This window comes from Arachis hypogaea, chromosome 3 (assembly GCF_003086295.3).
Source record: "Arachis hypogaea cultivar Tifrunner chromosome 3, arahy.Tifrunner.gnm2.J5K5, whole genome shotgun sequence".
Taxonomy (NCBI): Eukaryota; Viridiplantae; Streptophyta; class Magnoliopsida; order Fabales; family Fabaceae; genus Arachis; species Arachis hypogaea.
The window spans coordinates 134,217,155-134,239,726 of NC_092038.1; the positions used below are offsets into that span (position 1 = coordinate 134,217,155).

The following is a 22,572-nucleotide window of genomic DNA, read 5'->3' on the forward strand; positions in this document are numbered from 1 at the left end:
AATGGTTCATATCTCATTTGTTCGAAAACGACGCTAATCTCCTCCAATTTTTATCGTATTTTGCATAACTCTAATATTTATACTCTCACCTTCTTCACCTTTATAGTCTTCTTCTCCATCTTCTCCTATTTCTTCTTCAACTCTAAGATCAAGCTATGGTGTAACTGTCATGCATGTCGCACCTACCTCAATATGTCATGTACCACAAACTTTCCAAATCTCTGTGACTTTGACTAGTACACCCACCTCCTCTACACTTTACCCACTATAAACATCCACCTCCACGTCCTCGATAACAATATCACCTCCAACCCCGACAACGTCCACCATATCCTTAAGATCAAGTTCCACAAGTATTCCAAAGGCACGCCTTTCTTCACTTTCCGGCAAGCAATATAGATTGTTGGACATTAGAACATCATCAAAAGATTATCCTTCGACATCATATGCAAAATCTCATTTAGAATGGACCCCGAGTGCTTCATTCCTTCTCTCCCGAAGTCCAAGCTGGCAGACAGTTTCGATCTCGCATCCAAGCTATTAGTACAACGAGCAATACCGCTGTCGCCGCTCATATGAAAACTAAAGCGATTACTGGACATTGGTTTAGAGAAGAAGTTGACGGAAGCGATAAGAGTAGTGGACAATGTGGCTATGGAGATGATAGGGCAGACGCGAGGAGGAAGATGACGACTACGACGCCGGGTTTTAACAAATCAGACTTTGCTGTCTAAATTCATGGGATCCATCGCGAAGACGACAAGTACTTGAGAGATATAGTCATTAGTTTTCTGAGTATGAATTGGTTGAGAACAAGTTGAGAATTTTTTTTCTGGTGAACATTGAAGTTGCAGAGTGTACATTGTATAGCTTGAAGTTGCAGTGTTAGGCTGCTGAGGTTATGCGAGATATGATGAAAATTAGGGGGAGAACAATATCGTTTTCGAGTAGAGGGAGTCAGAGACCATTTTGTCTCTCGTTAGAGTTGCCAGGAACCATTTTGTCCTCCATTAGAGTTGATGGAATAAAAGACCTAAATAACTGCTGACAGAATTAATTATTAGGAACCAACTAAATAATTAATTTTAGTAGGGGTGTCCGCGGATCGGATCGGATCGGATATGGCCGAAAATTCGATCCGATCCGCACAATTTCCATCGAATCAGATCGGATATGATATCCGCACATTTTAGTGTCGGATCCGATCAGATCCGATCCGCACATTTGCGGATCCGATCGGATCCGATATCGGATATATCCGCATAATTAAACATTCTCTTTTTAATCATATTTCTATGTAAAAGAATTCGATAAAAATATTTCTTTTATACTTTTAAACTTATTTATTCCTAAAATATTTTTAATCAAACTCTCTCTAAATAACAAAAATAAAATAATACAATATATGAATAATAATTACTAACTAAAACATACAAACAAGTAAATATAATACCAAACATATATATATTTATTTATTTTTTAATTATTATAGTGCGGATCTGCGGATCCGCGGATCGGATACGTGGATGTAGAGCAGATATCTGCGATTCGATCCACAAAGGGTGCGGATCGGATCGGATCGGATCCGATCAATTTGCGGATCGAATGCGGATATTTACCGCGGATCTGCGGATAGGATCCGATCCATGGACACCCCTAAATTTTAGTTAAAAATTATATTAAATAATTAATTTTAGTTGAGAATTATATTAAAGTATCTAATCTAAAATTCTTTAAAAACTAAAATGACTAATACTCTAAGATATATGTCAATGGATATTATATTAAATAATTTAATATATTAATTTATTTAATATTTTTCGAGCAATTATCATATTCACATCAAAATATAATCACCGAAATGTATTATCAATTGTAAATTTTACTATTTTAGCCTTCGGTATTGTACGTCTAACAATAAAAATTTGATTTTTCTACAAATGCCAAGATGATTTTTAGTTTATTTTTGGATTAATTTAAATGTATCCAATTCTAATATGATATTAGACTAAAAAATAAAAATTGTTACCCCAACATATACAAGCTTAGGTTACGTTGTTAAATTTGATATTTCAAATCTTTATGTAATCTGAAAATATTATAAATATAGAGTTAAATCTCAAAATATTTTTAAAATTGGCGTCGTGCATTAAAATTGTTTTTGAAATTTTAATTGCATAAATTATATCTATGAAATTGATAAAAGTGTACCACGTTAATTTTTGGACCATTTTTTGTTAACGGCGTGATGACATGATATAATAACGTGGATTGTTAGTGAGATATCACTTTATGGTTTGACCATGTGTAATGGTACGATGATGTGTTGATCAGTTACATATGACATTACTGATGTGGACGGTTGTGCCATGTGTCGCAACAATATTCGTCCACGTGTCATTCGCTATATCATCATTGTAGATGCGCTAAATTAGTTCTTCATTTTACATTAAGTGACTCATTTTAGTCTATGAAATTAAATGTCGTGCACTAAATTAGTCCTTTTATTAACTTTTTCTTTTTTATATATAAATTTAAAATTCTCAATATATTTAAATGCATTAATTTTAACTCTATTTTTTATATGTTGTTTAAATATAAATATTTTTATAAATATTTTTTTTCTCTTACAGTACTCTTAATCGCCGTCTTGGAGCTGATGTGAAAACATTTTAAGTATCCTCACTGTCATTTAATTGCAAGTTCTTCAATCTAACCCATTTACATATTACTGAAACGTGTATTTTATAAGAATCGATAAAAAATATTTTGATTCTTAATTTTTCGTTAAAAATATGTATTTTTAGATGAAAAAAGTATCTAACTAATCATATAATTGTTTTTTTTTATAACAACATATTTATATATTACAAAATTTATTAATGTTAAATTATTGTAAAAAAATTATATAATTAAAATTAAAATCTTAAAAATTTTATAAAAATAATTGTATTTAAATGATATATCAAAAAATAGAATTAAAATTACTGAATCAAAGATTTTGAGAATTTTGAATCTTTTAAAAAATGAGAAAAGACTAGTGAATGGTCTAGTTCGGTGTACGTCATTTAATTTTATGGATTAAAATGAGTCACTTAATATAAAATGAGAGACTAATTTAGTGCATGTACAATGAGGACATAACAGATGACACGTGGAAGAATATTATTACGACACGTGACACAACTATCCACGTCAGCATATCACTTGTCATTGATCAACACATTATTATACCATTACACGTGGTCAAATTATAAAGTGATACGTGTCACTAACAATTCACATCATCGAGCTATGTCAACATGCTGTTAACAAAAAATAGGTCAAGAACTAATATGATAGACTTTTGTCAATCTCAATGACGTAATTAATACAATTAAAATTATAAAACGATTTTTGTAAAGAAAAGTATATGGAACCAAGAAGTTACCAGCAAAAAACTAAACAAAACCACATTAATTTATATTAATAATTAAAAAATTTTAAATTGATTAAGTAAACCTAATTAAAACCTATAAAAACCTTCCTTTTCTCTCTCACATTAACCTACCCACCTCCAACAATCACATACAGACCTCTCTCTCTCACCGTCCGGTCCTCTCCGCCTCCCCACCGCGACCCACTCCTCTTCTATCACCGACATCTGACTCGTCGGATTCGCCACCGTCGACAAGAATCGCTTCCTTTCGTGAACCAGATGTGTTATCGGAGCCGCCGTTGCAGTTGGAGTTAAACTTGAGCAACAACATAGTGTGCAACTCTCTCATAAAACTTCAGTGGCTCTTCAATAAGAATAACAGGATCATACCTGGCTTCCCAAAGGTTTCGTTTATTCGTTTTGCGGTCGCCTTGGACTCAGCCTGCACTTCCTTCGCATCCTTCCCTCTTCCCCTTGCAGGATTGGCTATCTGAACCAACACAACCTTTCCTTGCCACTCAGGGTGCTGAATCAGGAGCTGCTCCATTGCCAATAGCTTCAAACTTATTCCCTTAAAGATATTCATGTCATCAACACCAAGTAACATTATCTTGCCTTCATTAGTAAACTCTGTAATGAGCTCAGAAACTTTCTCTTCAGTCTTGGACATGCTTAAAACTTATTGAAGCTGTTCCAAGTGAATCCCAACCAGAAGAATCTTGATACTAACAGTTCTACCATAATACTCAATCCCAAATATAAAAAAAAAATATTCATTTAATATGAAAAAAAAATATCCTAATACTTAACAAAAGAAATATTTAGTTATATTTTAGCAAAAATAATTAAATATCTATAAAATTTAAAAAAATATATGAAATTTTTAAAGAAATAGAGACATTTACATTTGTAATATAAAAAAATTCGAAAAATATATAAAAGAACATTCATTTAGTATGAAAAAGAAACATTCTGATACTTAACAGAAAAAACATCCATATATATTAACTCATAGAGATTTCGAATTCACCTAAAGATATTTTGGTTGGTTTTTAGCTAATACCCTTTCGATTCCCTAGCATTATTCTTTTAGTAATTTCAACGACTATTTTAGAGTTTAACTCTATAAATGAGATAACTCTTACTGCTCATTAATTTTGGGGGTTAAATGTTAAGATGATCAATGTTGTATAAACTTTTGCTTTCGTTCGGCTTAGTAGTGTTGGTTTTGACGTCAACGTTTTCATTTTTATGTTGAATTGGTGCTACTCTCCTTCCCATGTTTGAGTGGCCGGGTCAGGGTAAACCACTGATAAATTAAAATAAATAAATAAAACAATAAAAGAAGAAACACTAAAACGTCTTATAGATAAGTAGTTAAGTACTTAAGTATGACTTTAAATTACAAATTTACAAGTTATCTATATGCAGGGACGGGCATATCAGGAAACAAGTGGAGGCGTCGGTCCCTTCCAGTTTTTTTAAGAAAAATTTAATAATAATAAATTATTAAATATAATTTAATTTTTTTAAAAATTTATTTAATATTTAATCTAATATAAATAAAAATTTAGTCTAATTTAAGTCTAACTTAAATATTAATAATTTCTAATATTTAAAAAATAAATAATAATAATATTAAAAAATTTAAAAAATATTATTACTAATATTTTTTAATTAAATAAAATTTTTTAATTTTATAAAATGAATTTTTTTGTGACCGTTTTTCTTAATTTATTTCTTGATTTATTTGATATTAATTTTTTCTATTTCAACTGCTACAACTGAAAAATCTTTTTCAAATATGAATATTGTGAAAAATGACTCAAAAACAAAATAAAAGATAAATTTCTTATTAATTGTCTTTTAATTATATTGAAAAGAAAATTGCTGAAAAATTTGACACAGATTCTATTATCGATAAATTTTATGATACGAAGAATCGACCACTTCATTAGTAAAAAGTACACATAATTTTTTGCACTTTAAAATATATTCTCTATCGGTATATTTTTGTAATACATCTTACATTATATAATTTTTTTGCATAATTTTTAATATTATATATGTTATTGACTCTCCATAATAATATTTCTACATCTGTCTATACGTATTATAAATTATAAAGATGATAAAGAAGATCAGAATGTTTGTATTTTAATAATTACTTTTTAATAATTTTTAATTTATATAGTTTTTTATTTCTGACAATTTTTAAAAAAAAATTACAAATGTATATCAATACTAACTCTTCCATTTTTTTTGGCTAAAAATACTGATTTCTAGTATTTACTAAAACTATTTTTAGTGAAAAATCAGACATAATTCTCTTAACTTTCCAAACGTTTGATAACTGAGTTATATTGCATTTGTTGTGTCAAAAAAAAAAAAAAAAAAACAGTGGCCCAAGGGTCGAAAAGATCTTTTTAGTTTTATGCATGACCCCAAAAAAATCCTTAAATCTCAAGTATAATAATAAAAAGGCAATTATTTAAATGAAGATGGCAAAAATATCTTCTTATGAAGATGTTTTGTTTAAAAGTGTGGTTTATTTATTTAGCCACACTTTAAATAAAAATAACACTTTTATAAATATCAAAATCTAACCATACAATGCATCATCCAAAGATAAAAAAAAAATATATTCACATAAAGACAAATATAAAATCTTCATTGTAGTATCACCTAATAAAAAAAGAGCACTTTATTATTACATAAATTAGTCCACTCAAAATTTATAGAGAACACATACATATTGAACATTCTCACATGTGAATGCCTACTAATTATTAAGCATAATAATATAATAAGATAAACTTAATTAAACAAACACACACTACCATATATGTTTATGTTGATTGTTAAATTCTCTTTCTTGGTCCTCTCACATTGACCTTGTAACTTTGTAAGTATAGCGACGAGCACAGAAGATGAAATAGCACATATTCAACATCATGAACCCTGCAATGATGAAATAGAAATACTCCAACCTACCCTTATTAATATCACTATAAAGCCAACCATGTTGACCTCCTTTCTTGCCAGTGAAGTTATGCACAACATTTATTATAACATTGCTAAGGTTACTAGTAAATGACAAATTTAGACAAAGCAAAGAGTTGCTTATGCTTCTCATTCCCTCAGGTGATTCTCTATTGAAAAATGTAGTGTTGCCAACTTCTCCGAACACATGAATGCATCCAATTAGCATTGATTGAGGTGCAAGCCACAGGACTGACATTGGTGCAACCCCGTCCGGCGCGTCTAGGGCTATCGCGAGACGCCTCCTCCGGATTTCTACAAATCCGGCTACTATCATGGCCAATATCCCCGCGCCGTGTCCCAGCGAGACTCTCTGGAGGACCGTGAGGCCTCCTTCTTGTTTAGTGAGTTTCTCGAGGGCCGGCGCGAGGAGTTGGTCATAGATAGGGAGGCATACGCCGATTGTTAGCATTGTTATGACGGATACTGAGGCAGGGTGCATTTCAAAGTTGTGTGATAGGTGCCTGTCCATTTTGAGGGCTTGTGAGACTGGGAATATTGATTGTTGTACCACTGGAAGGAAGATTATGATGGTGGATATCCATATTGGTATCATTTTGAGCAAGCATTTCAGCTCTTCTACTTGTTGGATGCTGCATAGTCTCCATGGATCTCTTCTTGATTCATCCATGTTCATTTCATCTCCACCAATAAGAGCAGCCTTGTTTAGCCACCTAATAATGAAACAAATTCAAAGCAAATCAATGACAATACCAATTGCATGTGCAACTAACCCTGAATTATTATTATTATTATTATGGTATAGATCTAATTAGTAATTGTTGAGTGAATAGATGAGTCATATTAATAAGTAGCAATTGTTGATTGGAGTATATGTGCATGAAAAACAGAATTAGACCAAATCCAAACTCAAATTAAAACCAATTTAGGATTAGAGTAATTTTTTCTAATTTTATGCTAAGTATACATCAAAATTAGCTATTAAAGTTAATCATCAATATAAAATACAAGTTGAAATATAAATACATATTAAAAATAAATTAAACTACATATGTATTTATACATAAATATATTAGTTGATTTTGGTATACGAATAATATTTAAAAAAAAATAATGTAACACACAACTAATACCAAGGCAAACTTCAAAATTAAAATTGGGTTGTTAAATTAGTTCAAAATTTAAAATAAATATTTTTTTATTAACATGGAAAAAAAATATTTGACCTACCTGAAGTTATATGTAAGAGGTAGGTTTGGTTCTCCATCGTTCTGAAGCGGACGATCATAAAAAGCTTCCTGAGTTTCCAAATTAGGAGGCAAAGAAAGGTGGCGCTTGTGCACCGCCGCAACCACCACCTGAGCAATCTTAGAGAATATACTTCCCTGTGGCTTAACAAAATCATAAACCCTAGTCCCCGCAAAGAAAACAAAAATGGAAACCAACATAAACATAACTGGCAAACCATAACCAAGAGTCCAACTAACAGAATCCATGATGTAAACCAACAGAGTCTGGTTCATCAGCATGATCAATGTTTGTGTGGTGTAATACACATTAAAGAACCGTGTCGTTCCGCGCCGTCCATCGACCGTTGTCAAGTCGAATTGGTCGATGGCGAACGGAATGCTGCAAGGCCTGATTCCTCCTGTTCCTATCGACAGGAGGAATAGGCCTATGAGTAGGACGGTTAGTTGCAATGTTGTGTGCCCTTTGCAAACACCATCGAGTTGTTGTTGGAGAGTGCATGTTGTTGGATGAATGTGTGGCACCCATGTTGTTAGCATTACTACCACCATGCCCTAATCAATTTTTATCGCCAAATCTTATAATTAGCGACGGATGTAGAAAATTTGAATCGACAAAAATTATATATTATTGTGAATTTAATTTTGATGCGCCATCAGTGTATAATCATTTAAAACAATGGATGAAATTAGATGATGTGCATCAAAATCAAAATTTACTATCATAATGTAAGAATAAAATTTTTTATATTATATTATTATGATAATAGTAAATTAGTAAATATTAAATAAATAAATACCGTAAGACTGGCAAAGGATGCAATGGCAATTGTTGGGAATTTTCCTAAATAGGCATCAGCAAGAAAGCCACCAAGGACTGGAAGAACATTGGTGATGGCATACCAATTGTTAATGATGTTTGCAGCAAACACTTGATCCATGTTATAAACTTTCATCAAATATATTGTCAGGTTTGCTTGCATTCCAAATGTTGCCAACCTCTCAACAGTGTCATTCCCTATACACACATACACATATGTCAGTAATAATGCTAACTATATTAATTTCAGATTATGTATCTTTATCAATATAGAGACATATCAAAACTGTGACAAATTTTATGAGGCATTGCTTACCTAAGATATAAGGCATTGCTTTCCATCCAGGCTTCTTTGCCATCTGTCTTTCTTCGTCTAGCAATTTCTCTTGCAATGACGATTTTGACCTGCATTTTGTTGAACAGAGTAGTGAGCACACTCTTCTACCGTTCTCTCTAAGTAGCCCCATTATATTGTTTGTTTCTTTTTCTTGTTTGTGGTGATGAAATAAGAATGCTTGGGCAGAAAACATTGAAAGCTCTATACATTCTTTTATAGTAAAAATATCTAATTAAAATAATGGGGATGGCAAAATATCTCATATAAATAGCTTGTTTTCAGGGAGATTGATGACCTCAACAATAATGTCCATTTAACTGATCCTTTTGAATAATGTTCATCCAGAGTGTAAGAGAAACTTAGAGATCAATTATTTTTAGAATTTTTTTGTCATCATTTAATCGATATAAATACTAGAGAAAATGACAAATCGATCTCTGATTTTTTAGTCCACGGACATTTAAGTCCCTAAAAATTTTAAAATACATTTAAGTTATTGACCTCTTCAAAATCTGGATATATCAATTCCTGAGACTAATTTGTTCAATTTTAAAAAATCTCTCACATGTGCATCTATATCAACCTGGTCAATAAAACGGAAGTCACATTTGATTTTTCTGTTGAGTCTGATAGTAGCCAAGTAAACATAAAGGACAATATGTTTAGGTTATGAAAATGTCAGAAACTTAAATGTATTTTCAAATTCTTGAAGACTTAAATATCTGCAGATCAAAAGGTTAAGAACCTATTTGTCTTTTTCTCTAAATATTAAATTACTTTTAATAAATAAATTTTATTAATTCTTATGTATAAATTTTGAAAAATATAGGTATTAAACTATATTAGTTTATGTATATAAAATTCAATAAATATAATTACAAATTATATACTTGTTATGTGCAGAATATTTATAAATATAAAAACAAATTATTACTAATCAAATACTAATAAAAAATAATAATATTTATTAGCCATATAAAATTACTTAGAATATAATACTATGCATTGACTTGATCTTCCAAAGTGAACGTTACTTTATAATTCATTACATTATGCATGGACAAAATAAAATATATTATTTGTTTATTTATTTAGTTTTAACTTTGACCAATTTGTGTTTTTTTTCTTTGACCATTTAAATTTGTCCGTACTTTATGAATGACTTTATAGTTTATATTGATATTTATGTAGTAACTTAAATATTAAAATTATTATAAGATTGACTGTTTTTCTTGTGTATATTTAATCTATGTATTATAACAAAATTTTCCTAAAATGTACTTGTTATAAAAAAATAAAATTTTCTGCAATAATCAGTTCTACTACTATCAAGTTTTTTAGATATATTATATTTCGTATAAATCTATTGTCTCTAGATTTATCAACCCTGCAATGATGAAATAGAAGTACTCCAATCTTCCCTTGTTGATATCACGCTATGAAGCCAATCAGGTTTCCTTTTCTTCCCGGTGAAATTATGAACAATGTTTAAAGGTTACTGGCAACTGATAATTGGTTCAGATAAAGCAAAGAGTTTCCAATGCTTCTCATTGCAACCGGGGATTCTCTGTTAAAGAATGCAATGTGTCCAACATCGGCAAAAACATGAATAAACCCTGTCAACATGAATTGTGGTGCTAGCCACAACACCGACATGGCCGCAATGCCGTCTAGCGACCATTGACATGATCGCGGACAAGTGTCCGGCCGAGACCCTCTGGAGGAGGGTCAGACTGCCTTCTTGTCCGCTGATCTTTTCGATTTTGGGGGCGATGAGTTGGTAGTAGAGAGGGAGAAAGACACCGATTTGTAAGAGGCAGCTTGATTTCATCGTTTGAATCAAATGGAGGATCATAATAAAAAGCTTCACCATGTGTGTCTTCCTCCTCATTGTCCTTCTCCTTAGCCTCAACATCAGTGGGCAGATAAACGTGGCGCTTGTGAACCGCCGCAACTATCAACTGAGCCACCTTAGAGAATATGCTTCCCTCTGGCTTAACAAATGCATAAACCCTAGCTCCAGAAACAAACACAATAATCGATTCCGACATAAACAAAACCGGTAACCATAACCAAGAGTCCAGCTAACAGTGTCTAGGAGATAAACAAGTAGGGTTTGGTTGAAGAGCATGATCAAATTAAAGCCTGCGTGGTGTACATTGAAGCACTTGGTTCACTACAAGAAACAAAGGGTGTAGCCACGGAAAAATCGTGACTAAAGATAACGGTAATAACTATAGGGCACGAAAAAATATTTGTGTCCAAGGATTTAATTTTTAATTTGCTACGATTTTTGAGTTATTAGCCACGGTTTTAAATATTATGGAGATCTTCGAAGAGTCACGATTTATATGTTATTACCCACACGTAATGTCGTGGCTAAATAAAAATAAAAAAAATATAATGAGATTTATTTATTTTTAAATTATTAAAATAATTATATTAAATGTACACTAAAATTAGCTATCAAAATTAACTATTAGTATAATATATATACTAAAATATAAAATAGGCATTAAACATAAGTTATATAATATATATATTTACACACAAATATATAGTAATTAATTTTAGTGTCTACTTTTAATATACAAATAGTATTTTTTTCAAATTATTAAAACATAAAAAACGAATAAGCAAGTTCATGTGATCTCTATTTCAAATTATATTTCAACAAATAAATAGAATATATTTTAATATATATATATATATATATTAAAAATAAGTTAAATAATATATTTATACAAAAATATATAATAAATTAATAACTAATTTAGTAGGTAATTTTTTATATATAAATGATATTTTTATATTCCAAACATCATCTATCATATCACAGTTATATTTTTCAAATAGATATATATTCTCTAACATAAATCAGAATGTAATTAGAGCATATTCTTCTGATAAAATTGTTCTAACAAATAAATAATCGGATAATCCTAACTATTTAGCACTATATAATGTTAATTAACGAGAAAAACAATTAAACATACCGTAAGACTAGCAAGAGATGCAAAGGCAATGGTTCGAAATTTCCCAAAACAGGCATCAGCAACAAAAGCACCAATTACTGGGACAACATTGGAGACAGCATTCCATGTGTTAATGATGTTTGCAGTAGGTACTTGATCCATCTTATAAATAATGCTCATCAAGTACACCATGAAGTTTGCTTGCATTTCAAATGTTGCTAACCTGTCATCCGTATCATTCCCTTCCAATTAAATTTATTTTACTCCATGTTAATTCATAGTCCAACATCTCGATTAACATTGCTTTGTCATCTATATATGTATTCAACCTTATTAAAGGAAAAAATGTCACAACTATAATATATCAATTTTATTTAATTTAAATCTGAAAGAGTTTTAATAGTAATCTAATCATATATTGCCAGCTAAGTAAAATTAATTAATTTATAAATTCATTACTTAAAAAATTATCTAATCATATAAAGTTGCTTGAATGATTGTATAAATTTTTTTTTATAATAATTCGTATATTAAAATTATTCGAGATATAATCATTTATATATTTTTTTATCAATTTAAGTTAAAAAAAAAAGTTGTGCTATATTATAATATCAAAGTTTTTATGACTAAAAGTTCAAGAGTTGGATCTCTCTTATACCCAAAAAAAAAAAAGAATATAAACAGAAGACATACAAAAAGAAAACCTATACAAAAAAATTTAAACAAATAAAAAAATACTCTTGTTAAAAAGAGTATATTAAATATATAATATAATTATTTTTGTGCATTCTCTAATATGTCGTAAAAAAATTAAATTCATAATATATATTATGTTTGATAAAGTATTTAAAAAAAATTGGAATGGGATTCTAAAAGAGAGACATAATATAAGGAAATTAATTAGGGTATAGGCAACGAAAGATATATTGATAATCCATATTATTAATGAAATGCATAGCCAAAATTATATACGAAGGTTATTTAATTTATTTTCTTTGAGTAATGTTACACATTAATTTTTTTTTATTAGGAATCAAGTTCGATCAAGTTAAATAATAAAATTTAAAATAATATTACTCTTAACTAATTTTTGTTAATATTAAATTAAATTAATTTAATTAAATTTAATTAACAAAAAATTTAAATATGTATTATTATTCATTTTATTTGTCTGAAAGAATTGAATTTAACGTTTATGTGTAATCACACAAGGATATGTTATTAATTAGCAGTAATATATGGAAGATGCATGACAACCTATTCTTCTAAATACCCGTTGTTGTATGTAAGGCTCAATAGGCTATTAAGTTATTTTTTTATTATTTTTAAGAGATTAATTTTTATATTTTTATTTTTAAAATTATAAATTTAATAAAATAATTTAAAAATAAAAAATAAAAATATTTAAAAATAAATATTAAAAAATTTATTAAATTATTATTATGTATAATAAAATTAAGATAAATATTTATAAAATAATTATTTATAAATATTATATAAATTTCTTTATTTATTTTTTAATAATATTTAATTTAAAACAAAGACAAATATTTATATTCAAAATATTTTTTATCTTCGTGCATAATTTTAACAGATAAAAAATATTTTATTTTTATAATTTTATATTAAATTTATTAAATTATCTTTAATTTTGTTACTTATTTAAAATTATTAATTTATACTTCTATTATATCTTTTCATTGTATCATAAACTATTATTTTCTCTTATTATTATTTTCTATACACATACCTATTATTGTCTCACTCTCACATATTGTCTTGTTATATATGTAGGGGGTGGAAATCGGTTGAGCCAAGTCGAGCTTTACCTTTAACGAGTTTGACTATATCGTAAATAGATGGCTCAAGTTAGGGGTGAACGCGGATCAAATTGGATATGATCAAAATTTTGATTCAATCCACACTAAAATCATCGGATCGGATATCGGATATCGGATGTCGGATATATCCGTAAAACACAAAAATATTTTTAAAAGGTTATTTTTATTAAAAAAATCAATAAAATTTATTTTTTTATTCTTTTAAATATGTTTATTCTTAAAATAATATTAAACATACTTTTTTTAAATAATAAATTAAAAGAATAAAACATATATAATAATTAGTAGTTGAAATAAAACATAAAAAGAATATTTATTTTTTTTTATTTTTGCGAATACGCGGATATGCGGATACCTACATAAAATCCGCAATCCGATTCTATTAGTGTGCGGATCGGATTCATATCCGCAATTTTCGGATCGGATTCGAATAAACACCATGGATAATGCGGATTGGATCCAATCCATGGATACCCCTAACTCAAATCTAGGTTTGTTATCTCTCATAGACTTTTTTCTAGGGTCGAGTCTGGCCTGGTTAAAGCCCGCAAACCTACGAACCTATTTAAAAAGTCTGTTTCGTTAATTATAACTCAAAAATTTGTAAAGCATAATTTGTTTAAATATCAATCATTAATCACGTATCATAACTATATTTACAATCCAAAAACTTTTTTAAGAAAAAGTTGAAACTTAAAAATCTAACATAAGAATAATTTATTTTTATAAAAAAATATTTTAACGAGCCGATTCAACAAATTTTGTAGGATTTTTTTAAAGCTTATTATTTAACTTTTTTTAACTAATAGACTTTACAAAAAATCAAAACTTAACTTATTTAATAAAACAAATTAAACCAAATCAAACCTAAAATAAACCTAACCATGAACTTCCGATAGATAACCCATAAACCCGACCTACTTCCACTCCTATATCCTTGCATTACATTTGCTAAATGCACAAACAAATAACAAAGAGAAAAGAAAATTGAATTTATTTCTTAATTACCACTGTGTGGCAGGAACAAAATGAGGCATCCAAAGTTTCCAAATAAAAATGGCATCTCTGAACATCATCATCATTATTATTATTATTATAAAATTAGATGGTATCATGACTTACTATTTTTAAGCCAAACATACTTGTAGTGGAGCGTGGCAATATCAAGAAGTAATTTATCTGCTCCATTGTTTTTGCCTATGAGTTTTGTTGGGAACTTGGGATGTCATTTTCTGTGTTATGCGTTTCAAATAATGGCTAATTACCTTTATACATTTGCTTTCCGACTTTATCCATTTAAATATCGAATATTATCTTATGGGGAATGTTGGCCTGTCCCCCCAATCTTTCTGTGTTCTTTTCCTCCATCCACTTTCGGGGTTGGCAAGCTCACTCAGCTCCTACGTTACCCTTAGACGTTGTTCTTTTTTCGATAATAATAGATGCTGTCTTGGAATTGGAACTGATGAACCTCAAAATAAATAAACAAATAAAAAAAAATCTCTCCATATGTCTCTGCATATATATATTAAGAGCACCTCCAATGGTGAGTTCCTTTTTGACTTTTTTCTAACATATAGGAACTCTAACCATTGGAGGAGAGAAGGAGTGAGTTCCCGCACAAAGATCAAGGTAAAGGAGTCCCTCTAAGCAGGGACTCAAATTAACCAATAACAACTTGCCATTTGGCAAGTTATTATAAAAAAATAATAATATAAAATTTGAAATAATTAAATAATTAAATAATAATTAAATTAATAATAATTATAATAAAAATTATATTAAATAATTATATTTTTATTTAATTAATAATTTATATTAATTATTTAAATAATTAATTAGATTAAATAATTAAGTTTTTATTTAATTAATTATTTATATTATAATTAATATTAAATATTATTTATATTATTATATTAAATTATAATTAATTAAATTTATTTATATTAAAAAATAAATTTAATTTTTATACCTTATAAAATAATTTTTAGTTGAGTTGGTTATTTTTATTTTTAAAATTTAAAATGCTAATGATATTATTAAAATTAGCAGTTGTAAACACAAAACTATAAATTAGTATAATCTTGAATTATATATTGTGTATTATTATTATATATGAATTTATTTAATATTAATATCTTTTAATAATGAATTATTTTTAAATTTATAAATTTAAATAATATTATTGAAAAAAAATAATTATATTAATTTTAAGTATTTTAATTAATTAATTAAGTGGGATCACAATAGGGACTAAAGTTAGTTCCTCCTAATGGAGAAGAGAGAGATGCTTTGAGTTCCTATTTATTGTTTATGACGTAAAAGCTGATGTGAAATTACTTTTTATGACAGGTGGGCCATAAACAGCAACTGGGATGAGTTCCCTACTGGAGATGGTCTAAGAACATATTCTAGAGCCCGTCCCCATGACACATTTTTATAAATAATACCGCTTATGAAAACTAGCCAAACCTTTATTGGCATTGTGATTTTAATGGTTTCTATTTTTTAAAAAATTGGTTGCTGGCCTAAATATGTGGTGTGCGTCTGTGCGACATGATTTTACTATATAAAAATACTATTTTACACTAAAATTATCTACTAAAATCAGCGGGTAAAAAACGGTTATAAGCAAAAGGGAGAGTATAATTACCCAAATCAGCCAAATGAGATTCTCGTTCAGGTATCAACCAAAGGGAATTATTATGTAATTCGAATCAATAAAATTCGAACTTCACTTCAACGTAATTCGAATCGACCTATGTCGAATCATGCATGGCACTGCTTGTAAGTAATTCGAATCAAGTTCCATCGAATTACACTATCATAGTTCGAATTATATCAATTCGAATTACATGGAACACGTGACACATAGTCATATTGATTCGAATTACTCATTTTTCGTTTCATTAGGTAATTCGAATCGAGTTGATTCGAATTACAAGGGTTTCGCCTATATAAGGAGTTCGAACCAAGGTCATTCGAATCACTTTTACATTCTCATACCCCACAAAATTCCAGAGAAAACGACCAAGAATCGGGCCGACAAAGACTGGAGCGACATATTCAGGCGATGGGGGACGATCCGGGGATACTGTATCGTTTGGATGAAGTTGCTCATATCGCCGGGGTGATCAACGACGAGGTTAGTGGTTTCTGATATTGTTTTTTTGATAGTGTTTTATGATAGTGGTTGATGACAGCGGTTTATAATAGTGGTTTATGTTAGTGGTTTTTGTTAATGGTTTATGATAATGGTTTATGTTAGTGTTAGTGGTTTATGAAAACGGTTTTATCGATGGTTTATTGCAGTTTATTTGAGTTGAAAGGGAGGCTCCATGATGCCCTCACAATCTATCACCTTGGTATTTCCAGGTCAGTGCTGTGTTAAGTCGAATCTTCAATACTTGGTTGTTTTGATATTTCAAGTTGGGGTGCCTTGACTGTAATTTTAGTTATTTGGGTCAATGTTCAATAGGAATGCAGAGCCAATTGAGTGGTTGAAGAAGGCACAGGCATTATGTCACCAGAGAATATCTGAAATTTGGAAGGCTGCTGAAAGGCAGAGGGTATGCCTATTCACAAAAAAGTTAGTCCTTTAGGCAAAATGAGCCAAACTAGTAGGAAAGGAAAGATAAATAAAAATAGAGAAAACACCAACTTCCTTGTACTCTTTTATTGAATAGGCTTTGTGCTTTGTGATCGTTGGTAGGCAATTTATTGCTTCCCAATTAGCCAAAGGTTTGTTCAAGTAGTAGATGAATCAAACACTGCCTTTGCAAAACACATTATTTATTTATTTTATTTCTCACATTGACATATTTCCTCAATGTTGTGTTTCCTGAATTGAGATTTACTAACACTGACTGCGTTTACAGTTTAAGAATTCTTTTGTATATATTTCATTTTATTTTTTAATTTCAGATTGATTATAAGGGATCCACAGAGTTGGGAAACATTGGCATTAATCCATGGGATTCCTCCATTTTGGAAGACCTGATGAAGAAGATAAATCCTACAATTAAAAAATTTTATGTGAGATATTTATATGCTTTGTTATATACATGTTTGATTTACTGCAACTGACAAGGATTCAGGTGCTTTATGCTTGTATAAATGCATTTCAGGGGTATCACTTGAGCACTAAATCTTATACAGGAAAAGTGGCCTTATCTACTTTGAAGAATGCATCAAGGAACAAAGTTATAGAGATAGGTAATATTCATATCCTTACTCTTGTCTTCATCATTGGGACGTAATTGTCTGACTGCTCCTAGCTTTATGATCACTCTGAAGAATTCATTTATATATGAATTTAGTTGCTTTATCTTCTTGTATTTCTGACGGAATAGGAACAGTTGTATCATATATAAATTAATACCATAAATTTCATAGGAGATGCTAAAAAATTGTGAGTTCATGATATGTGCTAAAAATTGACCCTGCAACGAAATTTCCATTGAATCTTAGTTTATGATGTCTCCCCAGAGTTGTTAGCTTGTCTTCCAAAGACAATGTTGTTGCAGATAGTTTCTACAAAACTAGATTTATCTATTGTTAGAAATAAAGAGTGTATATCTTTTTGGATCTCAATAAAAAATCTTAGGAGTAGTTTTGGTTCTTTCTATTATTACATCATCATTTCCTTATTTGTCTAGGACAAGGGTTTTTCCTATTATCAACAGCAGTTAGTGTTCATCTCTTGTAAGACACCACAACATGATCATATCAGTGTATTTCATATAGTTTCATAGTCTTTATTCTTTTTCTTTACTGGCTTCATTCATTCTCTTGATGGTCCGTATCATGATATCCAAAGGCGGGAGGAAGTACCATATCAAAGGTTGCGCTGGACAAGGTGGTTTTGCTCAAGTATACAAGGCCTTTGTCAACAGTGATCCAAATGATGTTGTTGCGCTAAAGGTGCTGATGGTCTTTCAGAATCATTTCCTCTTAAAATGTGATATTTGTCTCATTTGATTGTACTTTGAACCTTAAATGTTAGATACAAAAGCCAGCTTTCCCTTGGGAATTTTACATGTATCGTCAGCTTGATATGCGGATCACTGGCAGAGAAGTATGTGATATTAATATCAATATCAAATTCAATATTTATACCATCAACCTGCCTTTTCTATAAACATCCACATATACTGAATTGTCTGATATCTAACTATATCAGAGGTCAAGCTATGGTTTGGCTCAGAGAATTCATCTGTATGCAGACTGTAGCATACTCATCTGTGACTATTTAGCTCATGGAACGCTACAGGTCAGTTATTTCTACTGATATCCCTTATTATCTTGTTCAATGTTATATAGTGTTAATTCAAGATGAACATACTATGCAGGATGTCATAAACAGATATGCGGTCCAAGGGAAACCCATGGAAGAAGTTTTATGTATTTATTACACGATAGAAATGTTACACATGGTTGAAACTTTGCATGATGTTGGCTTGATTCATGGTGATTTCAAGCCTGATAATCTGCTTATTCGCTATGCTAGGTAAAATTAAGCTTCTCCTTCGTTACCATTAGTTGGTTCGCTTGCACCTTATTACTTGCAGAATGTCATTGTAAAGCTGGTTTCTCATTCTTAATTAATGATTATGATGACATGACTAAGTACATCGTCTTGTTATTATATACTTCTATATCTAAGGAGGACTTTGGGTGTAGAATTGCCCTTTATCTCTGGCAAAGCATCAACTTATGTAGTATAAATAAAACAACAATCAACTCTTCCTACTAAGTAGACGAGTTATACAAACAAAAAAATGACATTTTATTGGAATTATGTGTATATATAAATAATCTTAATCTATATTCTTTTTTTATGGCTTCAGCAGTAGTTTTGTTTTAGTTTACCTGAAGGAGTTCATGACTTTTACATACTTTTTTTTTTTTAATGCATGGCCAAACCACCTGAGATGATGTTTTTCCATTCTAATTTTATATTGTCTAGTGTAACACTTTTCCAGTGCTATATTCTGTTTTATGGCAGCGTTGAAGTTATTGTTACTGCGATTTTCAGTCTCAAAAAACCACAAGTCCTACAAATATATAGTAAAATTAAAACTACCACTTAGATAAAACAACCTTGTTATGTTTACCACTGAAGATCCAGACCATGACGTTTTTACTTTTTAGATATTGATTGAGATAAAACTGACATGCAAATGCGAGCAAATACGAGCTGAGAGAGTTTCTTGTTGTTTAGTGTTTATATTATGCATGTTCCAAATAAGTACTTTGTAAATGCTTTGCTTTTGTAGACAGTGCTCATTCCTGGTTTTGCTACTTTGCAGGGATGACCTTACTGAAGAAGGGTTCTTGGACCGAAGTGGTCCTTGGTGTGATCAGGTCAGTTTTTCTCCAGATGATGATACAACTAAACCGTTTCTGGTTTTAGTACTTTCTGTTGTTGAAAGTTGTTCTATCCATAGGGTCTTTGCCTTGTAGACTGGGGAAGAGGGATTGTTCTGGATCTCTTTCCAGATGACATAGTATTTAAGGGTGATTGCGGAACTTCTGGATTTCGCTGCATTGAGATGCAAGAGGATAAGCCATGGAAATTTCAGGCAAACCACTTCTTAAAACTACACTACAAATGTAATTAACTTCATGATTTACTGTCTTTGAAGTTGTTCTTCTCCATCACTTACCAACAGGTAGACGCATACGGCCTTTGCGTTGTTGTCCATATGATGTTGCATAATTGCTATATGGAGATTGCCAAAGAAGAATCATCTGATGGAGGCTACATGTATCTTCCCAAACAACGCTTTAAACGGTATATGTCCATTTACTTTTTGTTTATCTTTAGTCATGTGATTCACTGTAATGTTGGTGAAGTCAATTTGGAAACATGATTCTACATTTGAAGCACCCTTAATTTGCTTGTCGAATCAAATAGTTACTGGAACGTTGCGCTCTGGAAGAATTTCTTCACCAAGATGTTAAATCAATACCCTGGCAATGATGATAGAAGGTTGCTGCAGGAGTTGAAGAAGTCCTTCCAGGACTATATAAGTTCCGATCCAAAGATGATAAAGACACTAAGGGAGTTACTTGCAAAGCAAAGGACTTCTATGTGTTGTGCTTAGAGTTTCAAAATTCTTTTCTGAACCTGTTTCGTTTTACTTAACTGTCTTCAGCTGCAGGAGGCTATATATATATATGTGTATGTATATTTGAAGGAATATAGAAACAAATGCAAAATGCAAGCAATCCCAGACAGGTTCGGAAGGTGAACATCGATTCATTTTTCTTCTGATTCTGATTTGCATGCTAACAACTGCTCTTTAATGCACTTATCCACTTACATTTGCCTCTTTAATGCTAATATTTATTGTCCTTTGTAGTTTGAGTTGTCTGAATTTGACTTTTCAAGTACTCATGTAGATACATGGATGAACTGAGTGCTGTTAGCACTTAGCAGGTCTAATGTTGTATATGATAATTGTTTGTTGTAATTGGGTGTGAACTGTTTGTAATATCTAAATAGTTTTCCTTGTTTAGATAGTGGATTTTAGCTCTGAAGAGGAATAGAGACAAAAAAAATAGATGAATATTATTTTTTGTTTTTTTTTTTGTTTAGAAAATAGATGAATATTAAAATATATTAAGAGAGACATAGGCTTCACGTAAAAGCCCAAATATACTTAGTTTCGTTGATGAGTACCACCAAGCTCTGGATAGGGCCGGACCACCAGAGTCGGCTCACATGTCGATTCAAGTTTAACTCATTAATAGTTTAGTAAACCGGATTTATGAACTTGTAAGTCGAATTTGAGTATTAATTTGAATTTATATATTAAATGATAAGGGTTGAACTCGAGTAAGTTCAGGTTATTAACTTATAAGTTGGAGTGATTATATACAAAGAATTATTTTCATACTCAATATAAAAAAGCTTGCAAATATAATTGTTCCATGAACAAACCAACTTGGGTTGGTCGAATGGTCAGTCATTTGTCCGTTTAAGCAAGTGTCGAGAGTTTGAATTTTCTCTTATGTATGCAGCAACTCATTGACTAGCGGCGGACCTTTAATACTTGAAACATTTAAATATGTGAATTTGTAGATAATAGTATACAATTTTTTACGTTTTTAGTAGGTTACACATCAACAAAATAAGTTAAATGCTTAAAGACATGTTACTTTATATTTTTAATTTATATCAGATACATATTTGTTAAATATACGAAAGTAAGATATCTCATCAAGTCATATCAAAACAGAAACAATTTTGGTTGTTTTTATTTTTTAAAATTATATGTGAAATAATTGGTGAATTAGAATATGACGTGTCTAAGTAATTTTTTTATAGAGAAAAGTATCGTTTTTATCTTCGACGTTTGAGATAAGTTCCAAAGTTATCTCTAACGTTTCAATCGTTATATATAAGTCCTTAACGTTTTAAAATTGATTCAATGTTATCCTACCGTTAAGGGATCCGTTAACAGGATTGACGGTGGAACAAAATTGAGATGATTTTGAAACCTTAGGGATTTAAATAGGACGGAAATGTTGGGGACAAAAACGATACATAGATATAAATTTTAATTTTATCCTTCAATAATATCAATTTTTTACTGTACATAGTATTCAATTATTTTTTAATCATATCTAAGTAAATTATAGTTAATCACATTACTTTCATTCTAAATAAATTAATTTTTTTATAATTTTATACTTAAAGTAATGTAATTTTTTTATAAATAAATAACTTTTACACTTTCATTCAAAATAATGTAATTTTACTTTCATTACTTAGTCACATTGCTTATAATTTTTTTTTTAATTTTATACTTTCATTCTAAATAAATTAATTTTTTTATAATTTTACTCTTAAAGTAATATAATTTTTTTTATAAATAAATAAATTTTACACTTTCATTGTAAATAATGTAATTTTACTTTCAT

At 29.9% G+C, this 22,572-nt stretch overlaps 2 protein-coding genes across 11 annotated transcripts; one reads left to right on the forward strand and one right to left on the reverse strand.

Annotated features, from left to right (window-relative positions):
• Window positions 1-6,181: 6,181 nt before the first annotated feature.
• On the reverse strand, window positions 6,182-8,980 carry LOC112734016 (putative protein NRT1/ PTR FAMILY 2.14). Its single transcript, XM_029291775.2, has 4 exons — window positions 8,805-8,980; window positions 8,469-8,686; window positions 7,652-8,223; window positions 6,182-7,134 (listed from the first exon to the last, which is right to left on the reverse strand). Exons 1-4 carry the CDS (start codon window positions 8,953-8,955, stop codon window positions 6,303-6,305), a joined length of 1,773 nt encoding a protein of 590 aa, XP_029147608.2. The 5' UTR covers window positions 8,956-8,980; the 3' UTR covers window positions 6,182-6,302.
• A 7,655-nt stretch (window positions 8,981-16,635) lies between these two features.
• Window positions 16,636-21,148, forward strand: LOC112734017 (mitotic checkpoint serine/threonine-protein kinase BUB1). Of its 10 annotated transcripts, none has more exons than XM_029291776.2 (13): window positions 16,636-16,786; window positions 16,954-17,016; window positions 17,120-17,230; window positions 17,566-17,676; window positions 17,739-17,856; window positions 18,461-18,564; window positions 18,647-18,718; window positions 18,824-18,913; window positions 18,993-19,150; window positions 19,953-20,007; window positions 20,091-20,225; window positions 20,316-20,437; window positions 20,561-21,148. In XM_029291776.2, exons 3-13 carry the CDS (start codon window positions 17,213-17,215, stop codon window positions 20,748-20,750), a joined length of 1,173 nt encoding a protein of 390 aa, XP_029147609.1. In that variant the 5' UTR covers window positions 16,636-16,786; window positions 16,954-17,016; window positions 17,120-17,212; the 3' UTR covers window positions 20,751-21,148. The 10 variants fall into 10 exon arrangements, with proteins under 10 accessions (XP_029147609.1, XP_072089692.1, XP_025638974.1 ...); XM_072233591.1 differs by having other exon boundaries at window positions 16,637-16,786; window positions 17,120-17,210; XM_072233590.1 differs by having other exon boundaries at window positions 16,638-16,786; window positions 17,769-17,856.
• The last annotated feature ends 1,424 nt before the right edge of the window (window positions 21,149-22,572 follow it).